This window comes from Panicum hallii, chromosome 9, assembly GCF_002211085.1.
Source record: "Panicum hallii strain FIL2 chromosome 9, PHallii_v3.1, whole genome shotgun sequence".
Taxonomy (NCBI): domain Eukaryota; kingdom Viridiplantae; phylum Streptophyta; class Magnoliopsida; order Poales; family Poaceae; genus Panicum; species Panicum hallii.
The window spans coordinates 49439603-49459146 of NC_038050.1; the positions used below are offsets into that span (position 1 = coordinate 49439603).

The following is a 19544-nucleotide window of genomic DNA, read 5'->3' on the forward strand; positions in this document are numbered from 1 at the left end:
GCCAAATTGGATGACATGGCACGCTAGCTCGGGCCGACCGCGTGGCAAGGGCACGCGAAAAGACCATGGTGCCCCTGCCTTATCCTTTACCAGCTGAGGCCGGCCAGAGCCGAGCCCGACGGCCCATTCCCCTCCTCTTCCCCTCGCCCTCTTCTTCCTCATCCGACCTGGGCGACGCCATTGGCGACTGCTGGAAGCACGCTGCCCTCACCCCTATGCCTCCCCCCGGTCGAGGATTGTGCTCCGCCAACGGCAGTAAGGTACGACGGTTCCTCTCTCCCCCGGTTGTTTGCTTTAGTTTGGCTAGGGTTAGGGTTAGTAATTGCAATCGGTGTGATAGTTGGTTATTTGATTTGTGGTTCATAGCAGGAGGTAGATGTAGATTGCAGGATCTTTGTTGGGGAACAATGAAGTCTACGAGTTGCCCGTCTTGGTAAGCCGATTTCCATGATGAACCCGATGAGTGTACTACTATGCTACGGTTGTGGAGTTATGATTATGCCAGGATAGAGGCTGGCAATGCATTCAAAGTTGTCTTTAAAGTTAAGAGGTACACTGCTAACATAGACTATGATGTGATTGAAATGTATCCTGTTGAACATGAGATATGATTTGACAGATGCTCTACATACTCTTTTGATAAATTCATGGAAGATATGTCTGGAAAAAATAAACTGGGGCAGAAGCCAGACTCTTAGTTTGGGGGATAGATATTGACAGTTGATCTGAATGGAGATTGACTAGTAATGATCTGTAAGAAGATGTTTATGTTTAGGTGGAATGAACAGGTAGCACATCTGTGTGTTGAAGTTGTTGAAAAGGATGGATTTCAGCCAGCTGGTACTGCAGGGTCAAATGCAACGGGTGGGCCTGGCTATGCCACCTCTAGTGTGACAGATGCTGGGGCAGCTGAAGGTGTTGGTGGTACTGGGGATACCTGTAGCTTACCAAATCATGCAAAAGAGCCTTTTGGACAAGTGGATTGGAGTACACTTACAATTATTGTTGATGCTCATTATGATGGTGATATGGTTACACTTGCTGATGAGAATAAATTGTTTGAGGTAATGGGTTTTAAAGAAGCAGATGAGAAAGCAGAAGAAGAAGCTGCAATAGAGTATGGAATTCCAATGATCCCAGCTGAACTACAAGAGGACTTGAGAGAAGCAGGAATCCCGGTTGATGACAAGGTTGATGAAGATCCAGTTTGGGATTGGGACAGGGACAACCTAGATATGAGGGTGAGGATAGTGTATTCTTGCATGTTTGACTCTAGATTGGTAGTAAGGCAACATGTCATTGTTGAAGAGTTTTAGCTTGGTACAGAGAAGTCTGACAGGTTTAGGGGGTTCTGCAAGGCTAATGGTTGTTCATGGATTATTAGAGCTAGAACACAACATGATGCTAGTGTCAGGGTACCTTTGGTAACCAATGTTGTTTACTTTTGATGAATGTTGGATTGGTTATTTATATAGGCTAATCTGATTTTATTTTTATCATCTTATTTGTAGGTACAAATAAACAGTGGCACTTACACTTATGCATCAACAAGCAGAGTATTATCCACTATGGCCTCTCAAGCATGGGTTGCAGAAAGGGCTATCCCATTACTGAAGAAGAAAGCTGACATGGGAGCAAAAGAAGTGCAGTTAGAGTTGGAGGACAAGTACAAGATAAGCATTCCTTATCAAACTATATGGTACGAAAGGCAAAGAGCAGCAGATAAATTATTTGGTAAGTGGGATGATTCATTTGATTGGTTGTACAGATTTAAAGCAGAGGTAGAACTGAGATCTCCTGGAAGTGTAGCAAAGATAAACACTATTAAGGTTGATGAAAAGGTCCACTTCAATAGATTTTTTGTGCATTTAAGGGAAGAATAAATGTTTTTTTGCAGGGCTGCAGGCCATACATTAGCATTGATTCAACTGCCCTAAATGGGCAGTGGAATGGCCACATGCCTGCAGCCCAAGCTTTGGATGGGCACAACTAGATGTTCTCACTTGCCTTTGGCCTTTTTTATTCAGGGACAAAGGAGAACTAGATTTGGTTCATGGAGCAGTTAAGAAATGCAATTGGGCCTGTGCCAAACCTTGTAGTTTGCACTGATGCATGCAAAGGCTTAGAAGCAGCAGTGAAGCTGGGTTTCCCATGGGCAAAACAAAGAGAATGCTTCAAACATTTGATGGAAAACATGAAGAAAAGGTATACTGGAAATGCTTATGGGAAGTACATGTGGCTTGCAGCTAGAGCTTTCAATCCTGACAAGTACAAACATTTCATGGATAAGGTTTTCTCAGCTAGTCTAGATGTAGAGAAGTGGTCGAATGAGCACCCCAAGTTGTTATGGTCTTGAAGTAAATTTTCAGAGCACGCAAAGTGTGACTACATCAACAACAATCTTGCAGAATGTTGGAACAATTGGATTAAGCAGTACAAGGATTTGCCTGTGCATTGCATGTCAGATGCTATAAGCGAGAAACTGGTTATTCTGTTTGAGAAGAGGAGAAGGATATCAAAAGCACTTGATGGGGTGATTCTACCAGCTGTTGTTGACCAGTTGAATGCTGCTTCTAGGCATTTAGGTCATCTGAAGGTCACCAAAGGACATCCAGATCAGGCTGAGGTTAGTTTCATATACAAGGATGAAGAGATAAGGAGGCATGTTGTTTACTTGGATAAGAGGACATGCACATGTAGGGGATGGCAAATGACTAGTAAGCCTTGTTCTCATGCACTGGCAGTCCTGCCTACTGGAAAGCAGCCCAATATGGAGCCATATGTGGATATGGCCTACTCCGTGCAAAGGTTTCAGCTGCATATGCAGGTGTTATTCCAAACATCACAGACAGGAATCAGTGGCCCCAAGTTACAAAAGATTTCAAATTTCTCCCACCAATTGCCCAAAAAAAAGGTGTTGGCAGACAAAGGAAAAACAGAATTCTATCAGCATTGGAAAGAATTGGAAAGGCTACTAGACAAGTGAAATATGAAGGTTGTGGTGAGTTTGGTCGCAGAAGGGGCAGCTGGAAATGCCAGTTGACTGGCACTAAGAAGATGTACTTTCCTCCTTTGAACTTAATTACTATTCTTAGTTTTGTGCTCCTACACTAACCTGTCTACATTACTGTGCAGGAAAAGGAGCAAGAAGACCAAAGCAAAGCCAGGCAGGAAAAAGGCTAAAAAGGTGACCACCCAAAATGAAGCAGCACCATGCACACCAATGACAAGGGCTGCAGTGGCAAGAGAGGTGCCAGCAGTAGCAGCTCAAGCAGAGGCAGAAGCAAAAGCAGCACAAGCACAAGCACAAGCAGCAGCTCAATGTCTACCACCACCAACCACAAGGAGGCTAGCACTGGAGCAGCAACAACAGGAAGAAGGCAGCTCAACAATTCAGCCAGCAGAAGAAGGTAGCTTAGCACTTCAGCCAGTCAAAAAATTGACACCTAGGAAGAAGTAGTTAGCCACCAAGGTCAAGAAATCACCTGCCAAGAAGACAGCACCCGCCAAGAAGTGAAGTCCATGCAAAAAAGAGCATTTTGCTTTGCCAAACCATTGTCCTTTTGCTATGCTTTTGGTCAAGAACTTGGGATGTGGCCATTCCTATGTCATGTGCTTTTACTATGTTATGTGGCTAAGAACTTCTATGGTTTGTTCTGAATGTTATGTAGGCATGTTATTTATGGGATGGCCAAAAACTTTATTTGAATGGTATGGCCACGAACTTGATATGTATGGTAAAGAACCTGTATGGTCTATGCTGGATGAAGAATTTCATGACATACCATGTGACAAGTACCACAATCTGCAGTTTAACAAGCATATCATTCAACAGTTAATAGTCTTACATTGGCATTTAGTGGCCACACACAAACAGTACACGATGGCCAATCATGACTTCATTGTCTTACATCTATCAAAATAACAGTACACTGCTCAATGCATGCTCCATTGCAAAATAACGGTACTGAATGGCCAGAACACTACTTAGTGGCCATTCTTCTACTTCAGCATTGTTGTCGGTCAAAACCCACCGGCGAGCAGCGACAGGCAACACGAGGAGCCGAGAGGCTCCAGGGATTGCTGGTGGGCCCCGGTCCCTCGGTCAACGGCCCAGGATCTGGCACACGACCTTACGTCGGGGTTGCTAGGCGTGCCACCTGACCTTATACCTGATCAGGAAGGTATAAGGTGTAGAAGTGATTTTAGTTAGTTTCCTGGATGCACAGACACGTTCAAACATTAGTACGAGCTGTGATTGGCTCATCGAGTGATCCCCGATATCGGCTGTAAAGAGCCGATTGTCTTCCAGTATCAGATCGGATCTAAATATTTAAACAAAGCGCATAAATCTGGTACTAATATAAACTTGCTCTGTAATCAATAAGCCAATTCAATCTACGACGGTTAAAGATTTCACCACATAACCGGAACATCCTACGCGTAGTTAAGCCTAACAAATACGAGAGATAACAGAATAGCAACCTAAACAGAGGCCTAAAAAATCAACAGAAAGCCGATTCCCGGAACAATCCCTCTTTAAATTAATATAAAGCATCAAACGTACTGCCGGATCATTTAACTCGTTTGAAGGGCCTAACCATGCGTATATTAAGATAAATCTTTGATGAATAAAGACTAACCATAACAGATTAGATCTACTAATTGAAACAGAGCAAAGCGCTGCCTTTACACCCGGGATCGGGCACAAAGACAGCTAAACGCTTACGGGTGACAAGCAACGTGTGAATACAGTATGAAAAGCCGATGCATCCCGATAAGCGTTAAGATAACTAGTGTTACTTGCCATCAACAATGCTTCAGTACGAGAAACACAAAGATAATAGGTAGGGACGATGCTGCCCCGATCAAGCGTGATCGGGGCTTCATAGCACTTACCTGAGAGAAACCCTGAAACAGGGGTGGCAATGCGCTGAGAGTTGTTTACGAATGGTTGTTATTTCTTTTTCTTTCATTCGTAGTCTAGGGTACATATTTATAGTCTGGAGACTTGTCTCTCCTAACCAATCCTAACTGACTACGACACGAATCTTGACTATCTCTATCTGAGCTAACTTAAACGCACACACCTATCTAGATACATGGCCAATCCTGGCCTTAAACTGCCAGCGCAGGAGCCGATTCGCAAGCCCATTACAATTACTCTTTAAGCTCATCTTGCTCGCGGCCCACCTTGTGGCCCTGCCAAATTATGGCGATAACACATGCCCCCTAGTTTCGGCAATAATAATTCCGAAACCTTTTTTTCTTTTCATCACCTCGCCTCCTCTACTTCCAAAATCCGTACACGCGCGCCACTTCCACTGCCGCAGAATGTGACTACTCTACATCTAACTCCTTGAAAACTATCACAATGCCGATTCATATTCCATTCCTGCCTTTATAAGCCTGCCCGGTAGATTTCCTTTTCACTCATCTTCTCCCTTCAGTCATTAGCAACCGCACCAGTATGCCCCTCTTTCTTCCGTAATGGCTTCCTCATCCTCTGCTTCCTCCGTCATTTCCATCGAATCTGAGTCCACTCGAGAGGCGACTCCGGAGTATGATCCCATAACCGCGTATGAGGCCTGCGCTCCTCTGCACTAGGATGCAGAGGAATGGGATTTCTAGGCTTGGTTAGAGGATGATGAATCCCTGACCAACGGTGAAGATCTCCAGATCCTCCTTGGCGACGAACTGGATGAAGATGATGACGATGACATGTCCTGGGAGGGGGACTTCTCCACCTCAGAAGAAGAAGTCGATACCCCATCAACCGAGGAAGACTTGGCGGCAGGAGGCTTCCTGCTTGGCGGGTCATCGGAGGACGATGATGATGATGATGATGAAGAGGCCGAAGATAGCAGCGGCTACAGCGATGACAGTGGTGGGGACGACGGCAGCAACGACGACGACAGCAGTGATGACGGCAGCGACATTGGTGTAGCCCCTCCGATCAAGCGCCGCAAGGTCTTAGGCACCTACTGGTGGTAGACCATAGGATTAGTATTAACTACCATGTACTAAGCCGATAGATCGGCTTTAGGAGCAATCGGCTCCTCTTTTGTAATGGTTTTCCCTATGAATGAAATCTTTCATTTTAGTCAACAACTGTTAAGAAGCCGATTTACCGGGAGCCGATGGCAACGCATCGGTCCTTTCCCTCAAAGTGCCGATCCGGATCTGAGTTGATCCCTGACCTAATTCCATCTTCTGCTTAAATCTAGAACCTACCCAAAACAAATCTACACAGATTCCCCGAATCCAAGTTGCGCTCCAAAACCCTTGCTCACAAATCCAATTGCAAAACCCCAGGTCAAAGCCACAGAGTGCTAACTCAAAACTCGGGAAGCAAACCCTAGATCCAGTTTCCGAGCCTTCGATCTTCGTTGGAGCTTTAGATGGAGGAACCATCGAGTGCCGATGCGGGTGTCCTTGGTATGAAGGTAAAACTCTGACCTTTCTCCAATTTAATGAAGTAATTATTCGAACTCTTGAAGCATTAAATGATTCTTTCCTGCTATTTGGCTCTTATCGATTCTTCAGGTTTCAGACATTCTTTTGCCGCATCCTTCTTCCTCCAATTCCTTTTGTCTTGGGCCTCGTTCTTATAAGAGTCCAGTAGATCTGATTTCTTGTGAGGCTAACAGGATCCCATTCGTAAGCCAAGACATAGATTTGGATTCCTGGGCTGACAGCCTGCGTGCCTGGCCAAATCCTCCCGAGGGCTGGGTATCCTGGTACAATAGAGTAGCAAAAACCTACCAATCCACATGGGAAACCATAGGAATAGCCGATGCTCTGTCTCTGTCATTGTCCCCCTTGAGAAGAATGAGAACCTTCTAAAGACCATCGGCTATTTTTGGTCTGATGCCCTGAACTGCTTCTTATTTGGCCATGGGCCGATGACTCACCCTCATGGATGTCATGATGATTACTGGCTTGGAGATTGCATCACCAAGCCCCTTTGCCTTCAGACTGCCTGAGGTCCCCTTTAAATTGTCCTCCAAAACAAAGTGCACAAACTGGGGTGCCTACCTAAACCAGCACATCAAAACCAAAGGCTTTGTAACTGAGAAAGAACATACGGCCTTTCTGAATCTCTGGTTGGAACACTTCATATTCTGCGGTCCTTCCCTTGCTCCAACCAAAAAGTACCTCTCCCTAGCATATGAACTGGCCAAAGGTAATACTGTTGGCCTTGGTAAATTATTCCTTGGGAAAGTCTATAGATATCTTCACCTGATGTCTTCGAGCCTGCTTACCCAAAAGAAACTCAGAACCGGTGGTCCCTGGTGGTTCATCCAGTTATGGGCTCACCTATATTTTTAGAACCACATACCAAACTTCCCTGTCTTGGCCAATAACTCTTTTCTAGCTCAGAGTGGGAGACGAATCAGGTGTACCAGCTTCGGCCAAGCTTTGTACAGTCTTCCTGGTGGCAAGTTGAACCCCACAAATGCCTCAAGCTGGTTTAGGATATTCTATCGAGGCCTGGACAACCCAATCTTCCTCCCTTATACAGATTCTGAAATCTTTGAGAACCCAATCACCTTCAAATTGGCTGACTTTGCTGATGATGATAGCACTCGGCATTTATACTCTATCATGATTCGCCCTTACTTCCTTCCAGTTGGCATGAGCACCTCCAACAGAATCATCAAGCTAGGTTATGAGTTTTACCAGCCGGTCGTAGCCGCCTGGCAATTTGGTCTTGGGCAAGTTCCTCCCCACTTCTTCCTTCATTGTCTAACAATAAGTAGAGCTGATCTGTCCGATATTCTCACCAGCCAGAGATGCTATAGCCTGTTTGCTGATCTTCACATCCCGATCCCTGTCGACTTATCATTCACTTCTTTGGCCATCGGCTTTGAGAACTGGTGGTCAATGTGGAAGACTCATGTCTTTCGGAAAGCCTTGGGGCCAATGCTGTAGCAGATTAACGTTGAGTATGAAGCCCCTGAGAAAGAGGTATTACCATCAGTTTAGTACTTCTTCATGACTCTGCTTAACCCCTTCTCTAATTCCGTTTGTTTTCTCTACAGCAGGAGGATGGTCCGGAGCCCAAGAACGATGATGGCTCCACTTTCAAGTTCTTACCGGTTGCTCCCGTAGCCCTCTTTGGCAAGAACGCATCTCCCTCGTCAAAGGTCATAATGCGGATCCAGCCTGATTCTACAAAATCGGCTTCCAAGCGAAAACGAGTCTCCGATGTTGCTGCCCCCCGAGCCCAGATGAAGGTGAAGATGATGACTGTTAGGAAGATTCGGAAGGAGGCCGGACCATCTTTTCTGGATCAGGAAGCTCCGAACGTTAACCAGGTTTGGATTGTCCCTTTATAATTGGTCCTCTGAACATGTATACTTTGACTCAATTGCTCTTTCCTTGCTTGCAGGCTGATATCGTGGATATTTCCAGTGGGGAAGAGCAAGCGCGCCAAGAAGACCCAACCCTAGAGGCTCCAGGGAATGCTGTGACAGCAGTCAACCTCCAAGATCTGATCCTGGAAACTCTAGAGAATCTTGCAACAACAGTCGATACTCTGGTCAACCTTCAGGAGCTGCAGGAGCTGATTGTCACTTCATCGGCTATCAGTCCTTCTCCAGAAAAGGTGTGTCTGTAGGAGCCGATCGTCACCTCATCGACAGAGGATTGAAGCCCGTCGCTCACAAGCCCCCTTGAAAGCCGATATTGCCGAGAGGTGTCGACTGCTCAACAAGAAGAAGGCGGCTTTGGACGCCAAGACTGACACTTCTGCACATTCTCAAAGGCTTCAACTTCTGGAGAAGGAGTTAGAAGACCTCAAGGCAAAGGTCCGGGCAACCGAGCAGTGCATCCAGGAAGAGAAGAACCTCATAGCCAACTCCAAACAAGTAGCAGAGGACCTGACTGCCCAGCTGAAGATAGAACTCATAGATCTGAGTGTTTTGAGTCAGCAGATAGTGTCAGGTGAGGATAAGGATGATGAAGCAGTGATTGCTGAAGCTGATCGCGTTCGCCTTGAGGCTATCGTAGCCATCGACGAGTTCCTTCAGTAGACTACTTTGTAATCACCTCTTGTAGCCCATTGTCATTCAAAACCTGCATGTACTCAAATTACAGTTCTAAAGTCGATGGTTATACATCAGCTATTTGACCAACTCAGTGTGTTGGGTACAAATTTTTTTACAGGCCGACTGAACGTATGGGCCCCTTTTCTTGTATGCAGCCTGATGCATAACCTCGGCTTTCATTTGTACGGGCTAACTGAACGTATCGGCTCACAGCCTGATACATAGCATCGGCTTTCACTTGTACGGGCCAACTGAACATATCGGCTTACAGCCTGATACGTAGCATCGGCTTTCACTTGTATGGGCCAACTGAACGTATGTGCTCGCAGCCTGATGCGTAGCATCAGCTATCACTTGTGCGGGCCAACTGAACGTATCGGCTCACAGCATGATGCGTAGCATCGGCTTTATTGCCCATCATCCCATATACTTGGGAAGTATTTCTTGAGATGCTGACCATTGACCGCCACCGGAAACTTGACGCCATCTAACTCCTCAAGCATATATGCGTTCCCAGGTAGGACTTGGTCAACTCTATAAGGCCCGTGCCAATTTGGAGACCATTTGCCATACACTGCATCCTTAGTCCCTAATGGCAACACCGCTTCCCAAACCAGATCTCCGACTCGGAATTCTTTTGGCTTGACTTTCTTGTTGTACGCGCGGGCTATCTTGGCCTTATTTTCTTTGATCTTCTCAAGTGACCAAAGTTTGAGCTCCGTAAGGTCCTCAATATTGTCGTTCATCAGAGCAACATATTCTTCAGCTGTTAGGTCATTTTGGAACTCTACGCGTCTCGAGCCGGCTGTAATCTCCCATGGTAATACATCCTCCCATCCATAAACCAGGTGACAAGGTGAAGTTTTTGTTGCTCCGTGGCACGAAATACGGTATGCTCACAATGGCTCTGATAAGACTTCATGACAACGCCTAGGATGCTCATCGATCTTTCTCTTGGTCAACTTGATAAGGCTCTGATTGGACGCTTCAGCTTGTCCATTCGCTTGAGCATAGTATGGAGATGACCTGATCAGCTTGATGCCCATGTCAGTAGCAAACTTTTTAAACTCCTCTGATATGAAGACCGACCCTCCATCTGTTGTGATGGTCTGAGGAATCCCGAACTTGTGAATGACATGTTCTTTAACAAAATTAATGACATCCTTAGATACTACTGACTTCATAGGGACGGCCTCCACCCACTTGGTAAAATAGTTTGTGATGGCCAAAATAAACTGGTGGCCTTTGCTGGATGGAGGATTAACTTTGCCGATCATGTCCATACCCCAGCCTCTGAACGGCCATGGTTTGACGATAGGGTTCATTACTGACGCTGGCACCATCTTTATCTTCCCAAACCTCTGACATGCCTGACATCCTTTATAATATTTGAAATAATCTTCAAGCATGGTGGGCCAGTAATACCCTGATCGCCTAATCAGCCACTTCATCTTATGTGCCGATTGGTGAGTCCCACAAGTGCCTTCGTGGACCTCATGTAAGAGCCGATTGGATTCAATGGGCCCCAAACATTTGAGCAACAATCCTTCTAAAGTCCTGTAGAACATGTCCTCCCCTATCAGGACGTACTTCATGGCCTTATAACGTATCCTCTTAGGTGCCCCCCCGAGCCGGATCCTTCATGTAATTGAAGATATCGGCTCTCCAGTGTCCTAGTTCCAGCAGGTGTACCTGAAGATCGGCTCTGTCTGCCACAGCCTTATATCCTGAAGCCATCTGTGCAAGATCATTGGCCTCTGAATTTTGTATCCTAGATATCCAATAGAAATTTATGTACCTAAATTGGGCCATCAGCTCCTGACATTGTACCCATAACGGGAAGAGCAACTCGCTCTCACACTTGTACTCCTCTGTGAGCTGAGAAATCACCAACTTTGAATCCCCGAAAATTTCCACTACTTTAGCTCTGACCTCAAGAAGCAACTCCATACCCTTATGTACCGCTTCATATTCTGCTAGATTGTTGGTGCAAGCGATAGGTAATCTGATTGAAAAAGAATATGTTACCCCCCGAGGTGACACAAGCAGGATACCTATGCCACGTCCATCTCCACAAGCCGATCTGTCGAAGTACATGGCCCATGCGCGCACGGAGAGTGTTGCTATGTTAGTATTGATCCTTTCTGCAATAAGATCCACCAGCGCTTGCCCTTTGACTGCCTTCGTGAGTTGGTATCGGATCTCGAACTCTGACAATGCAAACATCCACTTTCCGAGTCAGCCTTTCAACACAGGAGCCGATAGCATGTGCTTGATAACGTCCGATTTGCAGATGATGACCGTTTTGGCAGATAGCAAGATATGACGAAGCTTTGTACAGGTAAAGAACAAACACAGGCATAACTTTTCAATCTCAGGGTACCTGGTCTCCGCATCTAGCATCCTTCTGTTGAGGTAGAACACAACCCTCTCCTTGCCGTCATGCGCTTGGATCACCACCGAAGCGATGGAGGTGTCACCTACTGATAAATAAATGTAGACTGGTTTGTCCTGCTGGGGCGGAACCAACACGGGTGGTTTTGACAAATATTCTTTGATATCTTCGAACGCCCGTTGTTGCTCTACCCCCCAGCGAAATTCATCATTGACTTAAATCTTCACCAACTCCATAAACGGCTCGATCCGTCCGGAGAGATTGGAAATAGACCTTCTGACAAAGTTGATCTTGCTAATGAGTTGCTGGAGCTCCTTCCTTGTAGTAGGTGGCACCTTTTTTTTACCGCTTCCTGACTCTTTAGGCCGATCTCAATCCCCCTTTCATGAACCAAGAGACCTAGGAACTGACCGGTCGATACGCCGAAAGCGCACTTCTTCGGATTCATCTTAAGCCCGAACCTTCTGGTTCGTTCTAGAACTTGCCGTACGTCTTCTAAGTGTCCCTCAACTGATGCAGATTTAACCACGACATCATCAATGTATATCTCCACCAACTTGCCGATCAGATCGTGAAAGATGTAGTTCATGGCACGTTGATACGTGGCGCCGGCATTCTTCAACCTGAAGGTCATGACTACATACTCGAACAATCCTACCGCCCCAAGCACTCTGAACGCGGTCTTGTGTATATCCTCCGGAGCCATGAAAATTGGCCCCAGGTGCTCTGAACGCCATCCATGAAACTCAAAATTTTATGACCGGCAGCTGCGTTGATCAATGTCTCCGCGACAGGCATTAGGTATTCGTCCTTCGGTGTAGCTCTGTTAAGGTCTCTAAAGTCCACGCAGACTCGCCATCGGCCATCCTTCTTTTGCACAGGTACAACACTTGAAATCCACTCGGCATACCTGCACGGCCTGATGAATCTTGCTTCTGGCATTTTCTCCACTTCTTTCTTGACTTCTTCTAGAACTTCAGCCTTTATTTGTCGCGCTCACTGCTAAAACGGGTGAAATCCCTTTTTAAGAGGGAGCCGATGCTTGACGATGCTCCTGTCTAACCCAGGCATCTCCGTGTAATCCCAAGTGAATCAATCTGCGTATTCTTTCAGCAAAGCTATCATCAGCTCTCGTAGACACAGGCTTAACTTTTTGCTGATAAATGTTGGTCGTGGCTTATCCCTAGGACCAATGTCGACCTCTTCAAGCTCATCAGCCGATGTAAACCCGTATCCTAGCTTTCCGTCATCTGTCCAGTCGACGCTGCAAATGGACAAAGAATGTGATGAAAAAAGCTTCGGCCGATCATTAAGATCGGCCGCCTTATAATTTTCATTAGTTCTTGAAATTTTGCAATTGATGTATGGCTGGCTGCTAGAGCGGGCCTCCTTGTAATTGCCACAATTATGCAATGCACTTGTCATCAGGAGTTTACATTTTATTTTTTGTGGCCGATCACAGGGATCGGCCTTGCCAAGTGCGTCAGAATAGCTCGCCCTTGATGTTTCGTCTACTCTATAAGGTCAGTGGATAAGACTAGCCTCACCCTATTTTTTGTAGCTTCCACGCGATCACAGCCTTCCAAACTGATTCCTGAAATCGGCTCTTGATCTTCTGCGTCCCAAATGCTCATGGCGGCGTGTGAAATCTCAATCGAGTCATCCGCATGAACCACCTCTACTTCGTCTCCATCCCACTGAATCAGTCATTGGTGCATCATGGAAGGGATGCAGCAGTTGGCGTGAATCCAATCCCTCCCAAGTAGGACGGTGTAAGTGCTCTTGCTGTTGACAATGAAGAAAGATGTGGGGACAGTCTTGCTTCCCACGGTCAGATCCACATTAAGGACACCTTGTGCCTCTGATGTCTGGCCGTTGAAGTCGCTCAACGTGACGTTGGTCTTGATTAAGTCTCCAGTAGAACGCCCCAACCGTTGCAGCACTGAGTATGGCATTATGATGACCGTTGCACCGTTGTCGACCAACATCTTATTGATAGACTGGCCGTTAATGTAACCCTTGAGGTATAGAGCCTTCAAATGCTTATAATTCTTTGCTCGGGGCTTCTCGAATATGACTGGCCGTGGCCCCAAGTCAAGCTGGGCTATTGGTAATTCTTCACGACCTTAGGTGTGGAACTCCGCAGGAAGTATAAACACCATATGCGTGTCAGCCGATGTCTTCGCATCGGCTCTTGTTGGCTTAGGATGCCACTCTTTCTTAGGAGGGCGCGATTCCCTTTTCTGGGTACGGTGAACCTTATCTGCCAAATCCGGGCGCGCCTTTCTTAGCATCTCAAGATATTTGGCCTCGGCTTCCTCCAAACTGCGCAGCCGCTGTACCCTGCGTTTCTGGGAATGGTTAAGTCCATCAGGGCACCAGCACGGCCTGTGATATTGGTCCTTCTCCTCTTCAAAGTCCACCTTCCTGCGTGGTGGCTCAACTTGCTCATGTTGTGGCGGCACAGGTCCTAAGCGCCGAAACACCGAGATCCCTTCTACATCACGCTTCTAAGATCTGCACTCTAGGCAATCATCGACGGTAGGCAATCGGCTCATATCAGAGCCCCAGCAGTACTTGAAGAACGGGCAATGCCAAAGATCACGCTTATCTCCCCGCTTCTTCAAACTTTTCCCAGTACGGCGCTCATACTCTTCATCCTCTGATTCACGCTGGAGACGTTGCTGGTACTGGTATTCATAATTTTGAGGAGATCGGAAGAAGCCGGCCACTGATTCCTGACATGCCTTACTTGCTCTTCCGTGATATATCCCTTTTTCCCTTTTTGGGGCCGATCGCAGGGATCGGCCTCATCATTCTTTGCATAGCGACGTGGCGCAGATCCTGCCATATTGATACCAAATGCGAAATCCAATTATCGTCTCGCAGATCGGTTATAACCCTCTACCATATTCACGCTTGGGAAAGGCTGGGTGTCGACCTTCATGGCATTTTGACCTAAGATCAATCGGCCTTGTTCAATAGCTGATTGGATCTGTCGACGGAGTTCTTTGCAGTCGCTGGTGTTGTGGGTAAAAGAATGATGCCATTTGCAGTATGACCTCCCTTGCAGCTCTTGTGCTGTAGGAAACTTACAACCTTCAGGTAACTTCAACTGCTTTTCCTTCAGTAACAGATCAAATATCTGCTCAATCTTGCTCACGTCGAAGTCAAACCCCTTTGTAGGTCATTGCTGCTTCACCCACTTATAGGACACGGGATTTGCCTCCTGAGTCCATTCTGTAACTGCTACTTCTTGATCATCCTCAGAATCTTCAGCGTCTTCTGCGTTGATCAATGTTACCTAACACTTGAACCTGTCCTGGTATAATTCTAGGTGGCGTTGCTCATATGACGTCAATTTCTGTACCAAGTGCACCAAAGAATTGAACTCCAATTGAAAGACTAAATCCCTGATCGGCTTCTCTAGTCCCAAGGATGCCAACTCGACCACCTCCTTTTCTGAAATTCTGGTCGAATAGCATCGATTCTTGACTTCCCTGAAGCACTAGATATATTCTGCCATAGTTTCCCCTCGCTTCTGCCGGACTCGTGCCAGATCAGCAATCCCAACCTCCACTACTTCCGAGTGGTATTGGATGTGGAACTGCTCCTCCAGCTGCTTCCATGTGCGGATCGAGTCAGGACCCAATGAAGTGTACCATCCGAAGGCTGGACCTGTTAGAGACTGCAAGAAGAACCTAACTCGCAGAGGATCCGACACTGAGATCATCCCCCAATTGCGCCAAGTATCGGCTCACATGCTCAATAGAGCTGGACCCTTCCGACCCACTGAACTTGGTGAACTCAAGGAGCCGATACTTGGGCGGCAGAGGGATCAAGTCATATTCACTTGGATACGGCTTAGTATTGCTGATCGCTCACCTTTTTAGTAAAATACCAAATTGATCCCTCAAGATGGTACTAATCTGATCCATAGTTTGAACTCCTGGGGCTGAGTGCGTGTTGTCATGACTCAGCCCAGTGGCATATTTAGCTAGCCACGCTTGCTTATTGGCATCTATTCCAGAAACTCCTTCAGTTGCCCGCTGCGCCGAATATACTGGGTTGTTGCTATCCGGTATATATGCACACATGTACCCATGTGGAATTTCCTTAGGTGGCTCATTGAAGAATTGATGATCCACGGGGTCACCTCCCATCTTGTAGACGACGTATGCCGGTGGACCTTGCGATTCTAGAGCCGCGAATGTATAGGGCAGTGGTGGCCTGGCCTGGAACGGCAATTCTCCTTTGTGACTCTCCAGGACAGGTCCCGATGGAGAGTACTAATTCTACATGATATCTTGGACCACGCGCAGCGCGACACGCTCAAAAGCGTTCACCAAGCTCTCAGAGTGCCGATGCAGTGGATGAGCCACCATGTAGTTCACCTCCTGGCGCAGAGCTCTGGTACGATCCTCTGAAGGGGTGGATGGGTCCACGTCATCAAGAACGCCTTCAGGTGAGAACCCCTTCCACCTAACGCCATGGTAGCGGGTTCTCTCAAAATAGTCGATAAGATCGGCTTCGAAGAGAGTCTTGATCTCATCATATTTCTGCTTGTGCTCAACAGGCAGCTCCTCGTACGTGATTGGATCCTCCCTTGACATCCCGACGGCGGAAGTTGATGTAGTCGATGAAGATGGTCCCACTGGGCGTGCCAGAATGTGTTGTCGGTCACAACCCACCGGCGAGTAGCGACAGGCAACACGAGGAGCTGGGAGGCTCCTGGGACTGCTGGTGGGCCCCGGTCCCTCGGTCAAAGGCCCAGGATCTGGCACACGACCTGGTGTCTGGGTTGCTAGGCGTGCCACCTGACCTTGTACCTGATCAGGAAGGTGTAGAAGTGATTTTAGTTAGTTTCCTTCATGCACAGACATATTCAAACATTAGTCTGAGCTGTGATCGGCTCATCGGGTGATCCCCGATATTGGCTGTAAAGAGCCGATTTTCTTCCAGTATCAGATCGGATCTAAATATTTAAACAAAGCGCATAAATCTGGTACTAATATAAACTTGCTCTTTAATCAATAAGCCAATTCAATCTACGACGGTTAAAGATTTCACCACATAACCGAAACATCCTACGTGTAGTTAAGCCTAACAAATATGAGAGATAACAGAATAGCAACCTAAACAGAGGCCCAAAAACCAACAGAAAGCCGATTCCCGGAACAATCCCTCTTTAAATTAATATAAAGCATCAAACGTACTACTGGATCATTTAACTCGTTTGAAGGGTCTAACCATGCGGATATTAAGATAAATCTTTGATGAACAAAGACTAACCATAACAGATTAGATCTACTAATTGAAACAGAGCAAAGCGATGCCTTTACACCCGGGATCGGGCACAAAGACAGCTAAACGCTTTCGAGTGACAAGCAACGCGTGAATACAGTATGAAAAGCCGATGCATCCCGATAAGTGTTAAGATAACTAGTGTTACTCGCCATCAACAACGCTTCAGTACGAGAAACACAAAGATAATAGGTAGGGACGATGCTGCCCCGATCAAGCGTGATCGGGGCTTCATAGCACTTACCTGAGAGAAACCCTGAAACAGGGATGATGATGCGCTGAGAGTTGTTTGCGAATAGTTGTTGTTTTGTTTTCTTTCATTCGTAGTCCAGGGTACATATTTATAGTCTGGAGACTTGCTTCTCCTAACTTATTCTAACTGACTAGATACGAATCTTGACTATCTCTATCTAAGCTAACTTAAATGCACACATCTATCTAGATACATGGCCAATCCTGGCCTTAAACTGCCCGCGCAGGAACCGATTCGCAAACCCATTACAATTACCCTTTTAAGCCCATCTTGCTCGCGGCCCACCTTCTAGCCCAGCCAAATCATAACGATAACAAGCATGTACACTACAATCCTAACACTAATACAGACACACATCGTCAACATCTTTACTGCAGCAATCAACCTGTCCATCTTCACTTCCATTACACGTGGACACACTCTTCCAGCACCAGACGCCACAGCCATGGAGTCAACTTCTTCGTCCAGTATAACATGGCCGGTAGATAATGGCCATTGATTCCTGCAGATGGGCCACCATCTATATCAGCAAGGTGCATCTCCACATAATTGGAAGCACAAAGTTCCTGCAAGTAAAACCTCTAAAATTTGTAGTACAGGCACCTTCCAGGCATCTGTACTGGACGGGTGCATAATTAGTCACAACTATCTTATAAAAAAGAGCTGCAGCCCTAGGTCACAACATTTTTCAAAGATGCATCCAAAATCAGAATTTGACTCACATTTTCTATGTTCCTTGGACACTTGAAGAACACACGTTCATGATGAATACCTCCATTCTTCACTCGCAGCTCAATAACCCACTCCATCTTACACAAGCGGCAAGGGATCAGTGGCAAGCTGGTCTCATCACCAACACGAAACTTGCCTCAACTGGGGCCGCGTGGACCTGCACCTACTAGCCAAGGACTCTCCAATGTGAGACATGCTGGCCGAGGGAGAGGGGGAGCAGCCTGGGGATGCAGATGGCGTCGCCCAGGTCGGAGGAGGAAGAAGAGGGCAGGAGGAAGAGGAGGGGAATGGGGCGTCGGGCTCGGCTCTGGCTGGCCTCAACCTGCAAAGGATAAGGCAGGGGCACCATGATCTTTTCACGGGCCCCTACCACGTGGTCATTCTGAGCTGGTATGCTATGTCATCCAATTTGGCAAAAATAAGTATGAAATTCTCTCTCGTGACAAAAATGTAGGTGCCTCTATAAAACTGGCATTTGAAGAGGTGCCATTCGTAACAGGGCTTTAAATATTCCGGAAACGACAGGAAAATACGGAGTTGCGTGAGGGCGTTTTTGCAAAACGTTAAGGACCTAGCGTCCATGGCGGACGGGGGATCCTGGAGGCTTTCCTTGCTGGCGTTCGGATGCGCGGGAGGCCATGGCGAGCTGGGGAAAAGAGAGAGAGGGGGAGGAAGGGAACTCGTTTGAGGGCTCACCGACCACGGGAATGGCTGGAATTTCGCAGCGCCTGACGACCGGAGCTGATGTTCGTGGAGGCACTCCTCCGGTGGTGTTTCAATGACTTAAGGAGGTGGTGGAGGTGTGGCTCGACGCAGTGGTGCTCGTGGTGCCGTTGATTTTCTTCGACGGACGTCGAGGCGGTCGGATTGAGGCGGCGAACGGGTTGCGGCTGGAAGGTAGGGCGTCCGTGTGGCTTGACGACGTGCGGAGAGCAGGCCGCCGGGTGCGTGAGGGTGGGGGAGGGCTTCCGGGACGCGAGGGAGCCACCGGCCGGCTGCGAGAGGGTGGGGGAGGGCGTCGGGCGGGGAACCGTCGGAAGCACGGGGGAGAGGGGGAGGGGTAGGTGCGGGGGAGAGGGTGGGGGAGCGTGTCGGGCAAGGAACTGTCAAAGAGGCGTGGGGATGGGAGGCTGCGCGGGGAGGAATGGACGCTGGAGACTGACCGGACATCGATCTGATTGGACATCGATCGGATGACTGAGATTCAAAGTTGGCAGACACATATTGACCAGGTCAAAGGGCGCACTGAAAAATTGTCTAACTTCGTTCTTTTTATTGTGGTAGAGATTACTGGTCCAAGATGGACCATAAAGATATCAAAATATATGACTGAAAACAGAACATTATCAGCAAACCCCTCATCACTATCATCTTCAGCAAGACCAAACTTTGTGGCCTCAGCGAAAGAGTACCTTCACAGTTGGCCTTCGTTCTCCATAATCAGATAGTCGAGTATGACAGAACCAGGAAGCAAAGCCCACGTGATCCAGACTTGCATAAACACCAGAGGGGAGGGTATGTGACGAAGGGAGGACCGCGATAGCAGGAGGAGAAGGATCTCGGCGACGAGGTCGTTGTCATCAAGCTGTGTTGCTGAGCTAGGGAAGCGATGGAAGAGATCCACCCCACGACGGGCCAACGGGTTTCTTGCTGCGAGCCTAACTCTGTGTGACTGACGACTGCTGGACTCAAATAAATTCTAGCAGAATCTCAGACCTGTGTTGGGCCTTGCCACTAAAAGGAAGTAAATGGAGCGATGGTGTAGATAGCGGATTACAGCAGTGTCCAGGGTCTGTATTTTTCTGCT

The 19544-nt window shown here is 47.3% G+C and overlaps 1 protein-coding gene across 7 annotated transcripts; it reads left to right on the forward strand.

The window, feature by feature from the left end:
• The first annotated feature begins 101 nt into the window (after positions 1-101).
• On the forward strand, positions 102-3795 carry LOC112874939. 7 transcript variants are annotated; one of them, XR_003225066.1, is made up of 6 exons: positions 103-260; positions 370-433; positions 506-550; positions 1512-1734; positions 2028-3059; positions 3136-3795. XR_003225066.1 is itself a non-coding variant. In XM_025938552.1 (4 exons), exons 1-3 carry the CDS (start codon positions 747-749, stop codon positions 2042-2044), a joined length of 735 nt encoding a protein of 244 aa, XP_025794337.1. In that variant the 5' UTR covers positions 557-746; the 3' UTR covers positions 2045-3059; positions 3136-3795. The 7 variants fall into 7 exon arrangements, 2 of the variants coding, with proteins under 2 accessions (XP_025794337.1, XP_025794336.1); XR_003225068.1 differs by having other exon boundaries at positions 108-260; positions 367-433; XR_003225065.1 differs by lacking the exon at positions 506-550 and having other exon boundaries at positions 102-260.
• Positions 3796-19544: the final 15749 nt, after the last annotated feature.

Coding starts and splice junctions, on each gene's coding strand:
- LOC112874939 (XM_025938551.1), top strand. CDS start 747: ATGATCTGTAAGAAGATGTTTATGTTTAGGTGGAATGAACAGGTAGCA. Junction 1,242..1,511: donor GGGACAACCTAGATATGAGG/GTGAGGATAGTG, acceptor TCTTATTTGTAG/GTACAAATAAACAGTGGCAC. Junction 1,735..3,135: donor AGCAGCAGATAAATTATTTG/GTAAGTGGGATG, acceptor ATTACTGTGCAG/GAAAAGGAGCAAGAAGACCA.